This window comes from Andrographis paniculata, unplaced genomic scaffold, assembly GCF_009805555.1.
Source record: "Andrographis paniculata isolate CXL003 unplaced genomic scaffold, ASM980555v1 Contig12END, whole genome shotgun sequence".
NCBI classification, from domain to species: domain Eukaryota; kingdom Viridiplantae; phylum Streptophyta; class Magnoliopsida; order Lamiales; family Acanthaceae; genus Andrographis; species Andrographis paniculata.
In genome coordinates, this window is record NW_026137402.1 from 4,381,200 (window position 1) to 4,398,695 (window position 17,496).

A 17,496-nucleotide genomic window follows, 5' to 3' on the forward strand; every position below is an offset into this window, starting at 1 on the left:
CTAGTAGTAGAAAAGCAAAGCAAAGAAAAGAAAAGAAAGGAAAAGATTGATGAGCAGGTTCAATTCTTATTCTCCCCCAAAGACTTGTAAGTTCATTATTGTAGTCTTTTTTGCAGTTTGTGGGCACAGTGGGATGTGAGTATCAAATGTTCACACAAACAGACCACATATAACTTATCATTTCTGATGATGGGAAGCAACTCCGCTCACCTCACTCAACAAACCCCCCCCCCCCACACACACATGTATATATATATATATATATATCAGAATAACTCAGATGTAACCAACACTCCCACCACAACTTTATAAGAATATATATCTCTATAGTATATAATATATGGTAACACAAAAACAAACAATAATAATTCCCCTCTCTCTCTCTCTCTCTAATATATTCCTTTATGCATAAGAGAATCTCTCTCCCTCTCAATGAACTAACATATATAATGCAAACTAGGTTTGTTCGGTTAGGGGTTTGGATTTTAGATTTGAATTTTGAATGGTAAAAAATTGAATTTTGAATAGTTGTATAATATGATATAAACGGCTGTTGATTTGATGTTATTGGGTGCAAACTTAAGTCCCACAATGGAAGATTTGAAAAAAAAATCTACACGTAAGTCCCTCTACATAAATTCTACTTCACTAGTATGAAGTCTTTTGGAGGAAGTATAAAAATAAATCCGTACGGACTCAGCATCATACTAGTGTTGAGTTGACTCAGTTTCAATGAATATTTTAAATGTTTAAAAAACAAATCCGTGCGGGCTCAACCTAAAGCGGACAATATTGTTTTGGTCCAGTCTGACAATATCATATTAGTGTTGAGTTGATCCAGTCCCAATAAATATTTTAACTGTTCCAAAAATAAATTTGTGCCCCAAACTGACAATATCATACTTAATGTTGAGTTAGTCCAGTTCCAATAGATATTTTAACTCTAAAATTGATTTTCAATATAATATAAAAAAAAAACAAAAAAAAATGTTGAGTTAGTCCAGTTCCAATAGATATTTTAACTCTAAAATTGATTTTCAATATAATATAAAAAAAAACAAAAAAAAAATGTTAAGTTACCCCAGTTCCAATAGATATTTTAACTATAAATTGATTTTCAATGTAATATATATATTAAAAAGAAAAACAAAATAAGAGAAAACAATGCATATTTTAAAACTATCCTGCCCTCTTGTTCATCATGCAACACTACCACCACAGAAATGGATGTTAAAAATTGATTTGAAAACAGTGTATTTTTATTAAAAGCTGTATTAAACGAATAATATTGATTTTGATTTCACACTAAATAATTTTAATTTTGATTTGAAAAATTAAAAAAACCAACGGACAATTTTAAGGAAAAAAAAATTTAAATTAAAAATACAAAGCAAATCCTAATCATTATTTAACCTTAAAACCACGTGGCATTTCAACAAACATCCAAACAAACTCTCATCATATGCCTCTAGGAGCATCCAAAATAATGAAGGTCCCTCACCTAGCTTCTTTCCAACACATGAGGACCATTCTACTCTACTCTACATTTATATATTCTTACTGTTATATACCTAGAGGCGACAATGGGTCGACTCGTGTCTGGTTGAATATTTTTAACGAATTAAATTACTCAATCCTAACTCGACCTGTTTATTATCGTGTCGGATTCGTGTCGACCCGTATACATAATCGGATTGAAATTTTTTACCCAAATTCAATTATTTCGTATTAGATCTTGTCGGATCAATTATATACCACGCTTCGTTCTATAAATATTATTTAAAATTTTTGATACTATTAATCAACAATAAATTTTTTAATAAAAAAAATCACATCAAATACTTAACTTTTTACTACTTTGAAAAATTTCAGAAACTACAAAAATCTTTATCTAAACAAGCTACTTTTTCAAAACAGAGAAATGTAATAATGCTTACTTTCTGGGACCATGGAGCTAGTAAATGAATTCACAACAAGCAGCCAAACATAAGAATAGTATATGACAGTAGGAAGAACAGAAGATCAAACCTGTTCCTTAAGAGCAATAGAGCCGTGCATTAGATTTTTTTGGGGCGGTAGAGGTCGACATGATCTCAACAAGCTAAGACTTTTATCTGCAAACGGTGCAAGAAAAAGTGAAAGAGCAATCATTGTACGGATGTTGCGGATTGACAGCTGTGAATTCTTGGAATGATGGTGGTAACAAACAAGTACTCAAGTGCAGTGTGATAAATAAACAGACAGAAAGACACAGACAAATCTAGATCAAGATGATGATGATGATGGTTGGGTACACTTGAATATCAACTTGATGATATAGTTAATTGATAATTGACATTATAAACTTGGGTGCAAAAAGGGGAAATTCCCTATCTCCAGGGTGACTCAATCAACAATTCATGAGTATTTTATGAGTGAAAGAATCCAGACAGGAGCCTACGAGGACCCCATTCAACATCAATTGTACCACCTACTTCACATAATAAATACATTTTAACTTATAATATATTACACAATACTTATATAGGGGTATTTTTGTTTCTTTATTACAATCTAATATAATATTAATATTAAAAAATTTAAGTACAAAAAGTAAACAACAACCTTTTAATGGGAGTATTATTATTATTATTATTTTTTATTTTAACTATTTTTCCATTTTTTAAAGTACTCATATTATAATTTACTATTTATCTCTCTTTAATACACAAATACCTTTGTATAAATTTAAATTCTCAAGTTTTATAAAGCAAATTCATATTAATTATGTATAAATATATATGCTTTTTATTATTTATTTTTTACAAATAATATTTATAATTTATTAAAAAATATACTATTATTTAGAATATTCTAAGTCTATTTTAAATTTATTATCAAAATATATTATACTACAGCTTAATTTACAACAAAACGTCTCATTACTTAAGAGTAAAATCCAACTTTCAACCAAACGCATTCTCAAATGTAAGAGGCTCTTGTTCTAAAAGCGTGAGTTCTACATGAATAGTCAAATATACAGCCAGTCTTGCAAGAATCAACAATTCTACATCGCTTTTCCACTCTATTTTACTATAAGAAAAAATATTGATAGAGAGAACAAAAATTGCATAAATATTCCTACATTTTCTTTAAAAATAAACTTCTTAAAAATTAAAATAAAATAATCCAATTTTTTCATGTGATTCTCAATTCCCAGTAAAAAACAGAAAATTCTAGCAACATGGCAACAGAGTATTTAGCAGTATCATGGCCAAATAATTACAAGGGAGGCGGAAATTTCGCAATTACCCGAGACAGCTATATTTAAATTAAAAACTTGAACTCCATGTTAGCTGGAGAACTAAAAGGCATACCTATGTTGTTCAAACTACATGTGAGAATGATAGTGAATAAGGTTGATATCGACAGTACGTGTGCATGTGACCTAATCTTAAGACAAGAACACTAATTATTGATATTAACTCCTCCCAAGTGGGATCTCATTTAATTATGGGACTATATCAAATGTAGATTCTTCAATGAAAGTAATTGCCTTTGTGTCCTCCCAATTGTGGCCCTCAAGGATCCAAATCACAAAAATTCCTCACATTTGACAAAGTTCACTGCCTTACTGTCATGACCCCATGGACCTTATTTTTGGGGGGTTCCTAGGACCTCAACTCCAGGGAAAATCCAACAAACATCCCCCCCCCCCCCCCAACCCCAATCCATGTAGGCTATAAATAAGCAGGATTTTCCTTCACTTGTTCACCACACTCACCTAATCTTCACTACACTCAATTGGCATTTCATTCTGTTGAATATTTTAGTGCCAATTGAGTTGAGTGTAAGAAAATGGCTTCTAGCTCCATGACCCATGCTTCAACAAGGTCTTGGTCAGCCAAGGAGAACAAAGCCTTTGAGAAGGCGCTGGCAGTGTTCGATAAGGACACGCCAGACCGTTGGATGAAAGTGGCCAGAGCCATCGGGGGGCGAACCCCGGAGGAGGTCAAGAGACACTATGAGATCCTCGTGGAGGATATCATGTGTATCGAGAGTGGCAGGGTACCATTTCCTAACTACATTACCACCGGAGCTAACGGTGGCGTGAATTAAGGTTAGCTTATATCCTTCAATAGTCAGCATGCTCATCATATCATTCGAAAATCTTACATATTGTTTCAATGTCAGAACAGATAGTAACTTCTAATTACTTCGGGTAAAAATCAATGATGCACTATACCAATCATGCATGCATAAACAAATGAGATGAAATCACTATTAAACTTGTGAACCAAAAGTAGCGCCTTAGGTATCATTCCAAAATGGATAAATCAATCAAAGAACGTATGATTAAGCGCCAAGTTAACGCGTCTAATGGCATACGTGTTGATAGACAAGAAAGCAAGTAGGGTCTATTTGTGCATGCAAGTACATAACACTATCTTTCAATCCTTTGAATAACAAACTAACCAAACAGCAGGTATTACCTGTGGAGGTAAAATCAAATGTGGATTTATTTGCCACCACAAAAGGCAGTTTCCTGAGGAGGCTATAATTAATACACGTAGTTATCAAAGTGCCCACAAAATGATAAGCCTAAATCTTCTCATTGTTGGACCCTATTGCTTTTTGAAGTACTAGTGTTTGTTTATCACTTTTAATGTATACTAACTAGTTCATTTTGCACCTGTTCTAGAACCTCCATGCAGAATAGCTTTTGCATGAATATTTTGGATTATTGATATTTATCATTTCTCCATGCAGGGTGATAGATCCCAACTTATGAAGAAATAAAGAGATGGTTTTCGATCATCGACTTGAAGTATTATTATTAGTATCTAGATTCTAGCATATATAGAGCCTTTTCTTCCTGATGAGTGGACTGAAGTGGTCCATCTACAAAACTTCTTATATTTCATGCCATAAATTATTGGGGACCAGTTTAATTCCTTTCAATATATGTATACCTATTTATGAAATGAAAGCTAGCTTTCAGATCTATGTATTCTCCAGATACCGCTCACCTATATATCCACAGCATTAGCAAAACAGGAGAGATTGTGTATGGAATTGACAAGAAACTGAATCAGACACGGTAAACAATAAGGGGTTAGATAAATAGATTAAAATCTATACACACTCATTTTATTACTGTGGGCTATTCAAGAGGGGCGAGATAAATAAACATCTGGTAACACCAAGAAATATACATCCTGTGATGCAAATTTTGTAGAATAAAATTTATATAGTTATCTACTTAAGGCAACTCTAGCTAAGTTGAATCAACCCACAGTACTAGATGAAAGTGAGATATTTACATGCATAATACACATGATACAAAGGGATGGAAAAAAGAGCAGGATGTGTACTCAATTTCCATGGAAGCCTTATTAAAATAAATACTAATATGCTTGTGAACCCATGCTATTAAACAAGGAGTGTAACTGTTCTGGAGCAAGTATTTAATTAGAGAAATTGTAAATTATTAATAATTACAGGAATATTTTCTGATCTACAGGGCTATTCTCCTTATCCCAAGCCAAAAAACCAAAATGACAAATTATCTTCTGATGATCATTAATTACAATCTGAGTAAAGATTCCCAACCTAAAGAACTTCTACTAAACATGAAATCAAATTCTAAAAGACTTCTACGAAATATAAGAATCTAACTTTAAGGACTCCTACAAGACTTACAATATAATAAATCATTTATTTATTCATCTTATCAACTTACTTTGTTTTACAAAACAACAAAATGAACCTTAACACTTGTGATTAGCGATTACCCCTAATAATACAACACAACAGGTATACTATGCTACAAATGCAAAATAGTGAAATACTGATGTGACAAATGGATTACGCTTTGATGTTATATACCATTATATTCTGGTCCTCCATTGTGGATGCTATTCTTAATTTCAGCTATTCCAGTTAATCAATCTTCCTAAATTATATCTATCATGCTTCTTACATATTATTTCAATTTGAGCAATTTTCCACAAAAATAACGCTCATAACAATCAAATAAGACTTTATTCCTAAGTTTTTGCATATCCCATACACTAATATTTAGATCTATTCCCATATATAAGTGAAATTAATGGTCTAATGCCAACAAGGTTGGATGCATTAAAATGATCACCCAGGTTATGCTTGAGTGTAAAAGTAACTTCCGGTTGAGCGTAATAGTATGCAAACTATTGTAGCACGGTAAAACAACTAACCTAACCCTGCGTGGCAAACAAGACCAAGAAGGCGTTGGCAGGTTTTGAACCTATGACTTCGTGGTCACAAATTCACCCTCTATACCGACTTGGCCTCCCCTTATGGATCGTGTTCTTTTATTATTATCATTTACTGAAGTTAGTTTCTGAATATATATATATATATATTCAATCAAAATAACCTTTCTAAAGCGATGAGATATACAACAACAATATTGAGAACTCGAGTTTTAGATGTGTATGGATCATACAGCTTAAAGAGCCAAACCTGAGCTGTTTTCTCCAACCTAGAAATTAAGAATTGAAAGTACACATCAACATCACACATTATCTACACATCACATTTTTCATCAAATCCACCTCCGAAGATGTCTTAGATAAAATTGCAGATCAGGGCATATCAACTTATAAAATTATGAAGTTTCACCTGAAGAAGCACATACCCACTAGAGATTACCCACACAAATATCATCAATAGACTTTGTGCTTTGTGAATATAGTATGGTCAATGGTGGGCTTTTGGAATTAACATTCCCTAGCATTACTACTTGTACAAACAAGTTTAGCATCTCAAACCACATCAAGAAGCCCATTTGGCCACTCATTAGATTGATTTTCAATTCCGCATATTAACCACTCCAGAAAAGAACCAAAAGTTATCCATTTGGCAGTACAAGGCATTGAATTTTGTAAGCTAAAAAGGATCTCACACATCAAATTAAGGTAAAGGTGGGAGGGATGATTGGTGGTGGTTTAAGTTTCTAGACAATAACTTAATGTAATCAACGTACCTTTGAGGGTGATGCTGATGGCCCAACCACAAAGTAAATAGGATGGTCCACCAGCTGTTATGCAGATTCATTGAATCCTGCACTTGGAAGAATTTATAAACAGGGATATTAAAGATCTTATACTCCAGCAGCTCTGTGTGCATTATCATCTGGCTCTAGTTTATTGACAACTTATCCTCAATAAATAGTGGATATTCACTACCAATTTCAGCTATTTAACCACCCATTCTTTTCTGCGGACCATTTCTTGAAAAGCCAAAACAGCAGCATAGAGTATGTAAACCAGAAAGACTCTAAAATCTTATCTCACTGTATACTTTGACAAAAAGTCATGCATGTTATGAAGATTTTCTTTTAGATTCAACCTAATTGAGTATCAACAGGAGAAACTGCAATGTTTCAACTGATATCCCAACTTGTATATGGTTCCGGAAAGGCTAAAGTCATAAACACTAACCATATGATTACAGCCACTGCAAAGACAGCCTTAATTAACAAGGGACTGGGTCTATGTATAGACACGTGGTGAGTGGAGGCTTAATCTTCACTGGGGCTGAGGATCCTATCACAATTAACACGATAAAAGTGGGGGAATAAGAACTTGATTGGACTGTCCAGAAATGCAAAGGCAAGTAGAAATACAAGACTCCATCCCTAACAAAATGAAAATAATATTTTCAGGTTGATTATTTATAATTTATAGAAGTTCAGTTTATTCGATGATCAGACTTCAAGATTACAGCGCTACAGAGTATCACTATGAAACTTCAAGATTACAGCGCTACAGAGTATCACTATGAAATAAAACATTTACATACAATCATCCAGGTCTATGTGAGCAAAATAGATGCTCAAATAGCAGACAGTAAAACAGAAAAAAAATGCTAACACCAAATTAGATTTGGGGCAGCACCTTAATCAGCAACTGTTGTTCGAAGTGGCAGAGCACTTTCCACTTCTTTAATCTCAGAATGTCTTTCTGCAACTACTTTTGACATTCCAAACATCTGTAAATGTATCAACACCAAGCGTAAGGAATTCTATGATAAACACAGGAAGCACATCCTATTGTAGTGAAAATTAAAATGCCTGAATGGAACCTTCTTGATAGTCTTCTGAAAGCAAGTTTTGTGTTCATCCATAGAAGCATGAATAAATTCGTCAATGTGATCCTTCAAATCTTCCATGAAAGTAGCTTCCTCACTTTTCTTTTTCCGACATGATGTTGTGACTGGGTTTGCTGCTCCAGATGATGGTATCTTCTCGTTTAGACTAGTTTGATTTGACATTGCTAAATAGCACCCAGTTTGGTGTTCAATGTTAAGATGACAGCACAGTAAAGTTGCTCAAACCTGAAATTTCAGAAAATCAGGAAGAATGTGATAGGGCAAACTAAGAACTTAATGACGAATAAAAAAATGCAACAATGTGGCAACTAGGCCAAAGATAAACAGTTGGTCAGTCAAATATCTTCATCATTGATGAAATTGAAACCAGCTTAAGAGTAAACCTCCGACCGAACCTAATACCCTGCAAACCAGGTCCGACGGGCAAGTCACACTAAGCAAACCATGTGTGGCAGGTGACATGAAACATCGGAGTTTGAACCATGACCTCACGGTCACAGCTCCAACCTCTACACCACCAGGCCGTCCCTTACGGGACTTGAGGCATCTATTGTTTTTCGCTACTGAGCTAGTGAACTCTCAAATAAAGTACAATTCAGATCATATAGGATAATTTCACCAGGTAGAAGAGAGGAGAATTACAAGAGAGAAGCAAAACCAGATGTTCGATGCTGAAAACCAGACTCCATTAACACATACCAATGGTTGATTATAAGATAAATTAAGCTTATTGGGTTTAACATTATAGGTGATGGAGCAGACAAACACAAATCAATAGCGCTCAGTGAACCATGTAAACATGATATTTAAGGCACATTAAGACATTATCACGTGCACTCTTGAACTCCAATAGACTATTCTGCCAAATGAGAGCAAAATAACTACAGAACTATTCAGCATATTGGATTCTATATAAGTATAAAAACAATAGTGAATTAGTGATCATATATGTACCCTATTATCAGCAAATTCTTAAATAATTTCCTTGAATGCAATTTACAACCTCCAATAAACTACAAAGAACGTACACTCAATACTCTTAAGGATTAATACAACTGAATTAGATATGAAAAAGTAAAAAGAACCGTATATATCCCACTTCTTCCCCGATTAAATCATGTACGTAATTCCTAAAATTTCCGCCACTCCAGAAAACCCCAAAATTAGACAAAATTCAGAATCAAACAACTCTTCCAACCAAGATGAACAGTCACAATTAAGACATCGTCACGTAAAAAAGAAAAGGTAAAAGGAACTGCAGAATCTCTCACATCTCCAATTAAAAGCATGGAACTCCGTCCCAAATTGTTCAGAAAACGACAAAATCAGGATCAAACTACTCTTTCAACCAAGCTGCAACAGTTACAGAAAAGAAGAAAGACAACAAAACCAAAAAGACCCCCTCCAATTAATAAATCAACACGCCCATTTCCCTTGGCTCAATCAAACCATAATTCAGATGCGCTTACCAATGATGCTAAACTAGATAACAAATCCTCCTCACCTGATCGAACCGAGTCCAAGGAGCAGAGCAATCAAGAGTGAATGGGCAGAGAGAAGAGAAGCCGATGAAGTCGTGGAAAAAAATCCTGCCTTTAGCTTGGAGAACAAGAACAAGTCTAACGGGCCATTTTCGTAATTGGGCCTTACATAATGGGCCTTTGCTTTATGAAACCAATATTTGGCCCAATTATTTGTTTATTTCAAAAATTGAAATGTACAGTTTTCTTGGGGGAAACGACACCGTTTGTGATTAGTCTGGTGGATTATTGGTGAGGACGTAAAGACTTTCCTAATTAGGAAATAAATAGTAGTGCAGTAGATACAGATTCAACAGTTTCATAAACTAACGCTATCTGTATATTAAATAATTACTAATCAATACTTAATATACTATGGGCTTGTTGATTTTGATTTCAAATACAAATTTGGAGATAAACGGTAGATACACATTCAACAGTTTCATAAACAGACGACTATCTGGATATTATGAGTGTGTTTCTTTAGGGGATTTGGGAAAAATTTGGGTTTGAGTTTGGTTTTTATTTGAATTTTGGGATAAGTTTGAATTTTGTTGTTTTTTTTTTCATGTTTGGGTTTGGTTGGGGTTTGGTTGGAGTTTGGGGAGTTTTGATGTGTATGGATCTAAATAAAATAATATAAATGTGTATTAAATTAAATTTATATTATATAATTTGATTATGAATTCATATTATATCCAACATATATATATTTAAATTTTTATTTGTATCGTAGAATTTTATTCTCTACAAAATGACATATATATTGTATATATATATTTTTCCCTATAATTATAATAAATATTAAATTGGATTTTAATTTTTTTTAAAAAAGAAAAAAAAAGTTAAAAAAAAATTAATGGTTAAAGCCTGACAATAGGGAATCTCTCCGGACCCTATACCGTAGGCTTGTTGGATCGTCTCCATAGACGGGGTTTTGCGCCCAAAACCAGACCTACAATGAATCTACAGTGGAATTGCCCCAAATCGCGTTGAAGAAACATACCATAAATAATTGGTAATCAATATACTTATATATTACAGATTTATTTCATTTTAATTTCAAACATAAATCAAGATAAGTGTCAATATAAATAAATTATTTTCACTTAAAAAATATTACAATACAACAAACACACACCAAGGTCTGTTTAATTATATAGTGCAAAATCAAACTTTGTTAAAAATATTATAGTGTAATATCAAATTTTTTATTCAAAACAATTATATTTGTTATTCCCAAATTAACCCTTATGTCAAGTAAACCCAACATTCAACATGATCACAAAAAAATTTCGGGCAACAGATTGAACAAATATTGTGCAACTCAATGATTTACACAATGCAAATATTCCAAATAAACCTCCAATGGCTAATTCTAAGACAACTTTATTGGTGACGAAACTCATTTAGACATACTTTTTTAGTGGGATCAATTTTTCTAATGATGAAATTATTCATTCATTCAAATAGACATACGTTTCAATCAGATGGTTTTTTTTTTTAAAAAATGAAATCATTCACTCATTCAGGCATACTTTTTAATCAGATAATGTTTTTATTAAATATTGAAATTATTCACTCATTCAGGCATACTTTCCAATGAGATGATTTTTTTTTTTTTTTATGATGAAACTATTCACTCATTCAGACATACTCTCCAATCAGATGAACTTTTTTTGTGATGAAATTATTCACTCATTAAGACATACTTTCTAATCAGATGAATATTTTTTATGATGAAATTATTCACTCACTTCAATTATATGATTTTTTTTTAACGATGAAATCTTTCACTCTTTCAAACACACTCTCAATCAAATGATTTTTTTTTTTATTTTTTTATGATGAAATTATTCACTCTTTCAAACATACTTTCTAATCATATGATTTTTTTTTATTTTTTTTTATGATAAAATTATTCACTCATTCAGACATAATCTCCAATCAGATGATTTTTTTTTTTTTTTATATGATGAAATTATTCACTCACTTCAATTATATGATTTTTTTTAATGATGAAATTATTCGCTCTTTCAAACATACTCTTAATCAGATGATTTTTTTTTTTTTTTTATAATAAAATTATTCACTCATTCATACATACTCTCCAATCAGATGATTTTTTTTTATTATTATTCACTCATTCAGACATACTCTCCAATCAGATAAAATTTTTTCTTAACGATGAAATCATTCACTCATTCAGACATACTCTCTAATCAGATGAATTTTTTTCTTTTTTATGATGAAACTATTAACTTATTCAGACATACTCTCCAATAAGATGAACTTTTTTCTTTTTAATGATGAAATCCTTCACTCATTCGGACATACTCTCCAATCAGATGAGTTTTTTTTTGTGATGAAATCATTCACTCATTTAGACATACTTTCCCATCATATGGATTTTATTGATGATGAAATCATTCACTCATTCAGATGTATTCTTCAATCAGAGATTTTTTTTTTTAAATGAGCTTTTTTTAAAAAAAATGATGAAATTATTCACTCATTCAAATATACTCTCTAATTTTGGTGATAAAATTATTCACTCATTCATATACATTCATCAATCAAATGAATTTTCTTGACAGTAAAATCATTCACTTATTGAGACATATTTTCCAATTAAATGATTTTTTCCGGTGAATTTTCTTGGTGGTAAAATCATTTACAAAAAGAAAAAAAAAAGAAAAAAAAAAAGAAAAAACAAATCCACACATACACATTCCTAAATTATATGTATTGTGGATTTGGTAGATATTGCAAGTTAAATAACTTATTAAAAATTTAAATACAATTACTTTAGATTAGTGGTTATATAAGATGTTTATAGAAAAAATTAAAAAAAAAAATAAAAGCATTTTTATAAAAAAAAAAATAAAAGCAAAGAAAATATGGATAAATTTGAATGACAATTAAAAAATAAAATATGAACAAATTTGAATAATGGGAGTATTATTTTTGTGGCTCACAAAATAAAAATAATTAAATGTTTAACTACTTGTATTTATTTTAGAAGCAAAACCTTAAAAATAACACTAAAAAAGATCATTAATATATATATATATATTTTTGAGATATCCTTATCCTTATTGTTTTTTTTTTTTTAATTTCCTATCCCTGGTAATATTTTACTTTTTGTGTTCGCTGGATAATAAAATACTATATTTCAATGATAATTATCCATACATTTTAATCTTTTAATCAAATATTATACTACTTATATCATATTTGGTTAACATAATAATCAGGACATGAAATATAGATCCTATTAGAATATACAATTAATTGCGGCCTATATCCGATCATAAACAACATCTCATTCCAAACCTTAAAATCGAACTTCCAATCACAATTTAAAACGATAAACAAAGAGGCCCTAATCCATGCACATTGTAACATGTTCCTACAAGATCTCGACTCTTCTTCTATAGTGTTATAAGTTAAGGTATATATTGTGTAAGGGCAAGACAACTAACACAGTTGTATCTACCTCTACCCACCCACCCACCCGCCCAACCCCTCAATTTCGATCCCACACCCATCATATACATCTATTTTATCTACCTACCTCTTTTATACCATCTTTATACGTTATTACATTAAATTAAATGCTTCTTTCTCTAACACTCTTAGTTCCACATATTTTTACACTTTTTCTAATGTATTTGCTCTACGTATCTGTTTTAATTATGAATTCACAGATCTATAATCAACACTCTCTATATATGTGTGTGTGTATGGACGTTTCTACGTAAAGCATAGAAATTTAATTAACTCAGTATAATAAAGACTGACCTGTGCTGTCCTGTATTGCATAATAATGACAGCAACCGCCGGAGCTCCACGGCGGGGGTTCCTGCAAAATTGTGTGGTGGAGGAGTTCTTGAAGCTATGCGTGTTATCTTTAATGGCTTTTGTATTGATGTTGTTAGTGTATAGTACCAAGTATTATGGAGAATTTGAGATTTTGTACCGTTTTCTGGAAGTTAATCTCCCCGGAGTTGCGGTTGGCGCCACCGCCGGCGCGGCGGTGGTCGGATTGATTGTGTGCATTGTGGCGCGACCTAGGGCGGTTTATCTCGTCGACTATGCGTGCTATCGGCCGCCGGATGAGCTCCAGGTGAAGTTCGGGAAGTTCATGGAGCACTCGCGGTTGTTTGGGGATTTCGACGATTCGTCGCTGGAATTTCAGCGGAAGATTCTCGAACGTTCTGGAATCGGAGAGGAGACCTACTTGCCTGAAGCGCTGCATCGGCTGCCGCCGAATCCGTCGATGACGGCGGCGCGTGAGGAGGCAGAGCAGGTGATGTTCGGCGTGGTGGATAGTCTATTCGCGGCGACCAGCGTCAAGCCGGAGGAGATCGGAATACTCGTGGTGAACTGCAGCCTTTTCAATCCAGTTCCGTCGCTTTCCGCCATGATTGTGAACAGATACAAGCTCCGACAGAGTGTGAGGAGCTTCAATTTAGGAGGCATGGGATGCAGCGCCGGAGTAATCGCCGTCGATTTGGCAAAGGACATGCTCCGAATCCACCGGAAAACCTACGCCATTGTTGTGAGCACCGAAAACATCACTCAGAATTGGTACTTCGGGAACCAGAAATCGAAGCTAATCCCTAACTGCCTTTTCCGCATGGGAGGATCCGCAATTCTACTCTCGAATCGGAGCTCCGACAAGCGGAGATCCAAATACCAGATCCAACACGTGATCCGAACCCACATTGGATCCGAACCCGACGCATACCGCTGCGTGTACCAGGACGAAGACCAAAGAGGCAAAATCGGAGTTTCTCTGTCAAAGGATCTAATGGCGGTCGCCGGCGCCGCCTTGAAAGCCAACATCACGGCGCTCGGACCGCTCGTCCTCCCCGCCGGCGAGCAGTTCCGGTTCTTATTAACCCTAATTGCACGGAAATTGGTAAATCCCCAAATTAAACCCTACGTACCTGATTTCAAGCTCGCCTTCCACCATTTCTGTATCCACGCCGGCGGAAGAGCAGTAATCGACGAGGTGGAGAGGAATCTCCGGCTGGATCCAATCGACGTCGAAGCTTCGCGCATGACGCTTCACCGATTCGGAAACACTTCGTCTAGCTCGATTTGGTACGAGCTCGCGTACATTGAGGCGAAAGGGAGAATGAAGAAGGGGCAACGAGTGTGGCAGATCGCGTTCGGGAGCGGATTCAAGTGCAACAGCGCCGTGTGGGAGGCGCTGCGCAATGTCCGGCCGCCGCCGCCGGCGGTGGCGGTGGCGGGGAGCCCCTGGCTGGATTGCATTGACAGGTATCCGGTAGAGATAGTTTCCTAAAATTTCAATATATTTTAAAATATATATGGCTGTGTGTGTATGTATAATGTGTGTATATATATATATGGTTTTGTGCATGCATGGGGTCTCCATATACGCAATGCATGTATGTGTGTACTCTCACTAAGGCTGTGTTTGTTTGCGTTTTGTATATATTTTTGACATTATTCATTCCATTTCCCTTTCCACCACGGAGATATGCATGTCCCTCAACAATATCTCTATTTTTTTTCACTTTCGTCCATCTTAAAACAGACATAAATTTTACTTACTTCATTTGCCAAAATTATAAATATAATTATTTTTTTATTATCCGATTTAATTTTTGTGCAATTTATTTATAATAAAAAAATTTATTCATTTATAATTTTATGGAGACTCTTATTTTAATAATAAAAAAAAATAATCAATTGATGTAAAGTCATGTATGTGTTTTTGTACTATGAAATGTCCGCATATTGACTCATAGTTATACACTATCCGTCATCTAATTGTGTGTTCATTTGACCATTTGACCATGCATGAGCTTTATAAAAAATAGATAAAAATGGAACTTTTTATTTTTTTATAGTAAAGAAAAAATTAAAAAGTTGGTATTTTCCTATTAAAAATAAAACGAGAATAAATTTAAATAAAAAAAAAACAAGAATAAATTTGAATGATAAAAAAAAATATAATTAGAGTGTCTATTGTTCAAAATGTAAGGCAACAACCAACTTACCAAACTTTATTATATAAATTTAATGTTCATTATGCTATATTGTTGTATTATCTATTTCTTTTTTTTCTTTTTTTTTCGTATGTATTCGATTTTAAAGATGAATCTATTCGAATATTATCATTGGATAATATATGGGATTTGAATTTTTTAATGTATTAATTTGAATGTTTTATTTAATTTTGAGTGATCGGGAAGTAGCCACAACATCCTTGATTGATAAAAATTATCTGTATATAAATTCGAAATCACATTATTCACATCAATTTCATTATATTTGATGCGATATAATATTTTTAATATAATACTCCATAAAAAAATAAAAATAATTGTTTTTTCAAAAAATATAATTAAAAATATTCCAAAATCTCCCTAAAAAAAATAATTATTCAGAAAGAGAAATGTGCGAGGAATTGAATCTGTTCGGTTGATTGGCCCAATTCCTAAAATGGATATGGATGGACCAATTACATGTGGTCATTTTATCGTTACGTCGGATTCCAATACTTGTCCTTTAATAATAATAATAATAACAATAATAATAATAATAATAATAATAATAATAATAATAATAATAAATGTTATTCTTAGAAAAAAGAATTATTTTAATTAACAGTGTATAAATCTAATAATAATATAAGTATGTTCACTTGTATCTTTCCCTAAATTTTACTGTACAATTTATAGTGAACTTTCTGTTCCTACAAAAAATCATCATTTTCAAATATAAAATTTTATTAAAAATTAATAAAAAAAAATCAAATAGATATAGCCTGTATTTATATTTATATATGTATATCTATTGTTTTTAATTCATAACGTTTCAAAACTGTTGAATTTATTTATAATTTATAGGTTCTTCTCTTTTTGAAATTTCTTAAAGATTCCAAATACAAAAAAAATAAAAAATAAAAAAAAAAATTGTAAAAATTATTAAAACTATACTACCTAACAAATCGAGCCAACACTAACTAAAGCAAAAATATTGGGATAGATGAAATATATAATACTTCTTCTGTTATTTCTATTTTGACATTTCCAAAATACAGTATTTACAATTTTTTGATTTACTTTATCAATACAATTTACCTATAAAATCATTACAAGTAACAAATAATACAAAATGCTACAAAATTTATCAAAATCATCTCACCTAAAAAAAAGACACCATATAAAAGAAATAACAAATAAACATAGGTATTTTCTTTCAACATTTTTTCAATACACTCTTACTAATATTATGAATATATATATATATATATACATTCATACAACATACTCCCTGATTTCTACCTTATCTATCTATCCGTTTATTTTTTCACCGAGTTTTAGGAATATTAATATTATATTGGGTTATGATACGAATAAAATAGAAAAAATTAAAATAATCTTATCAGTATTGTTTGATATAAAAATAATGATATTTGTATAATCTAAAGATATTTTTAATATAACTGATAGAATACTTCAAATCAAAGTTTTTCAATCCAAATCCAAAGGAATATAGCAGACCGTTTATAGTTCTAAGTATTCATTTTTAAGAGACATGCAGAACTGTAAAAGTGCTATGTTGAATAATATTTTGGTTAAATAAATAGAGCTTAATTTTTAAATTTTGTTTGTCACACATAATTCGCTTAAAATTTGTTCAGAATTTACCCAAAATGCATTAAAACAGTAACCACTTATTTCTATAGTCATAAAAATAAATAAATTAATAAATAATATATATATATATCTATATATATAGACAAGTTGGGATTATGATGAGATACGGATATAAGCATAATATTCGCGTTGAGTTCCTC

The 17,496-nt window shown here is 32.4% G+C and overlaps 3 protein-coding genes across 9 annotated transcripts; 2 read left to right on the forward strand and 1 right to left on the reverse strand.

Annotated features, from left to right (window-relative positions):
* Positions 1 to 1,927: 1,927 nt before the first annotated feature.
* On the reverse strand, positions 1,928 to 9,769 carry LOC127255433 (uncharacterized). Of its 7 annotated transcripts, XR_007839634.1 has the most exons (5): positions 9,405 to 9,575; positions 8,107 to 8,358; positions 7,920 to 8,013; positions 7,007 to 7,083; positions 1,928 to 2,114 (listed from the first exon to the last, which is right to left on the reverse strand). XR_007839634.1 is itself a non-coding variant. In XM_051280993.1 (4 exons), exons 2-3 carry the CDS (start codon positions 8,293 to 8,295, stop codon positions 7,921 to 7,923), a joined length of 282 nt encoding a protein of 93 aa, XP_051136950.1. In that variant the 5' UTR covers positions 8,296 to 8,358; positions 9,405 to 9,575; the 3' UTR covers positions 2,096 to 2,114; position 7,920. The 7 variants fall into 7 exon arrangements, 6 of the variants coding, with proteins under 6 accessions (XP_051136950.1, XP_051136937.1, XP_051136928.1 ...); XM_051280993.1 differs by lacking the exon at positions 7,007 to 7,083 and having other exon boundaries at positions 2,096 to 2,114; XM_051280980.1 differs by lacking the exon at positions 1,928 to 2,114 and having other exon boundaries at positions 6,791 to 7,083.
* Positions 3,760 to 4,984, forward strand: LOC127255467 (transcription factor RADIALIS). Its single transcript, XM_051281001.1, has 2 exons — positions 3,760 to 4,099; positions 4,750 to 4,984. The coding sequence occupies exon 1, from the start codon at positions 3,838 to 3,840 to the stop codon at positions 4,096 to 4,098; it is 261 nt and encodes an 86-aa protein (XP_051136958.1). The 5' UTR covers positions 3,760 to 3,837; the 3' UTR covers position 4,099; positions 4,750 to 4,984.
* Positions 9,770 to 13,431: 3,662 nt separating the features above from the next.
* Positions 13,432 to 14,970, forward strand: LOC127255036 (3-ketoacyl-CoA synthase 4-like). The gene has a single exon (XM_051280459.1). The coding sequence runs from the start codon at positions 13,483 to 13,485 to the stop codon at positions 14,968 to 14,970; it is 1,488 nt and encodes a 495-aa protein (XP_051136416.1). The 5' UTR covers positions 13,432 to 13,482.
* Positions 14,971 to 17,496: the final 2,526 nt, after the last annotated feature.

Bases quoted from the DNA above. Each gene is read 5' to 3' on its own strand.
- LOC127255467 (XM_051281001.1), top strand. From the start codon at position 3,838: ATGGCTTCTAGCTCCATGACCCATGCTTCAACAAGGTCTTGGTCAGCC.
- LOC127255433 (XM_051280993.1), bottom strand. From the start codon at position 8,295: ATGTCAAATCAAACTAGTCTAAACGAGAAGATACCATCATCTGGAGCA. The intron at 8,014-8,106 runs GTTCCATTCAGG...ATACATTTACAG, and splicing joins TTCAGAAGACTATCAAGAAG to ATGTTTGGAATGTCAAAAGT.
- LOC127255036 (XM_051280459.1), top strand. From the start codon at position 13,483: ATGACAGCAACCGCCGGAGCTCCACGGCGGGGGTTCCTGCAAAATTGT.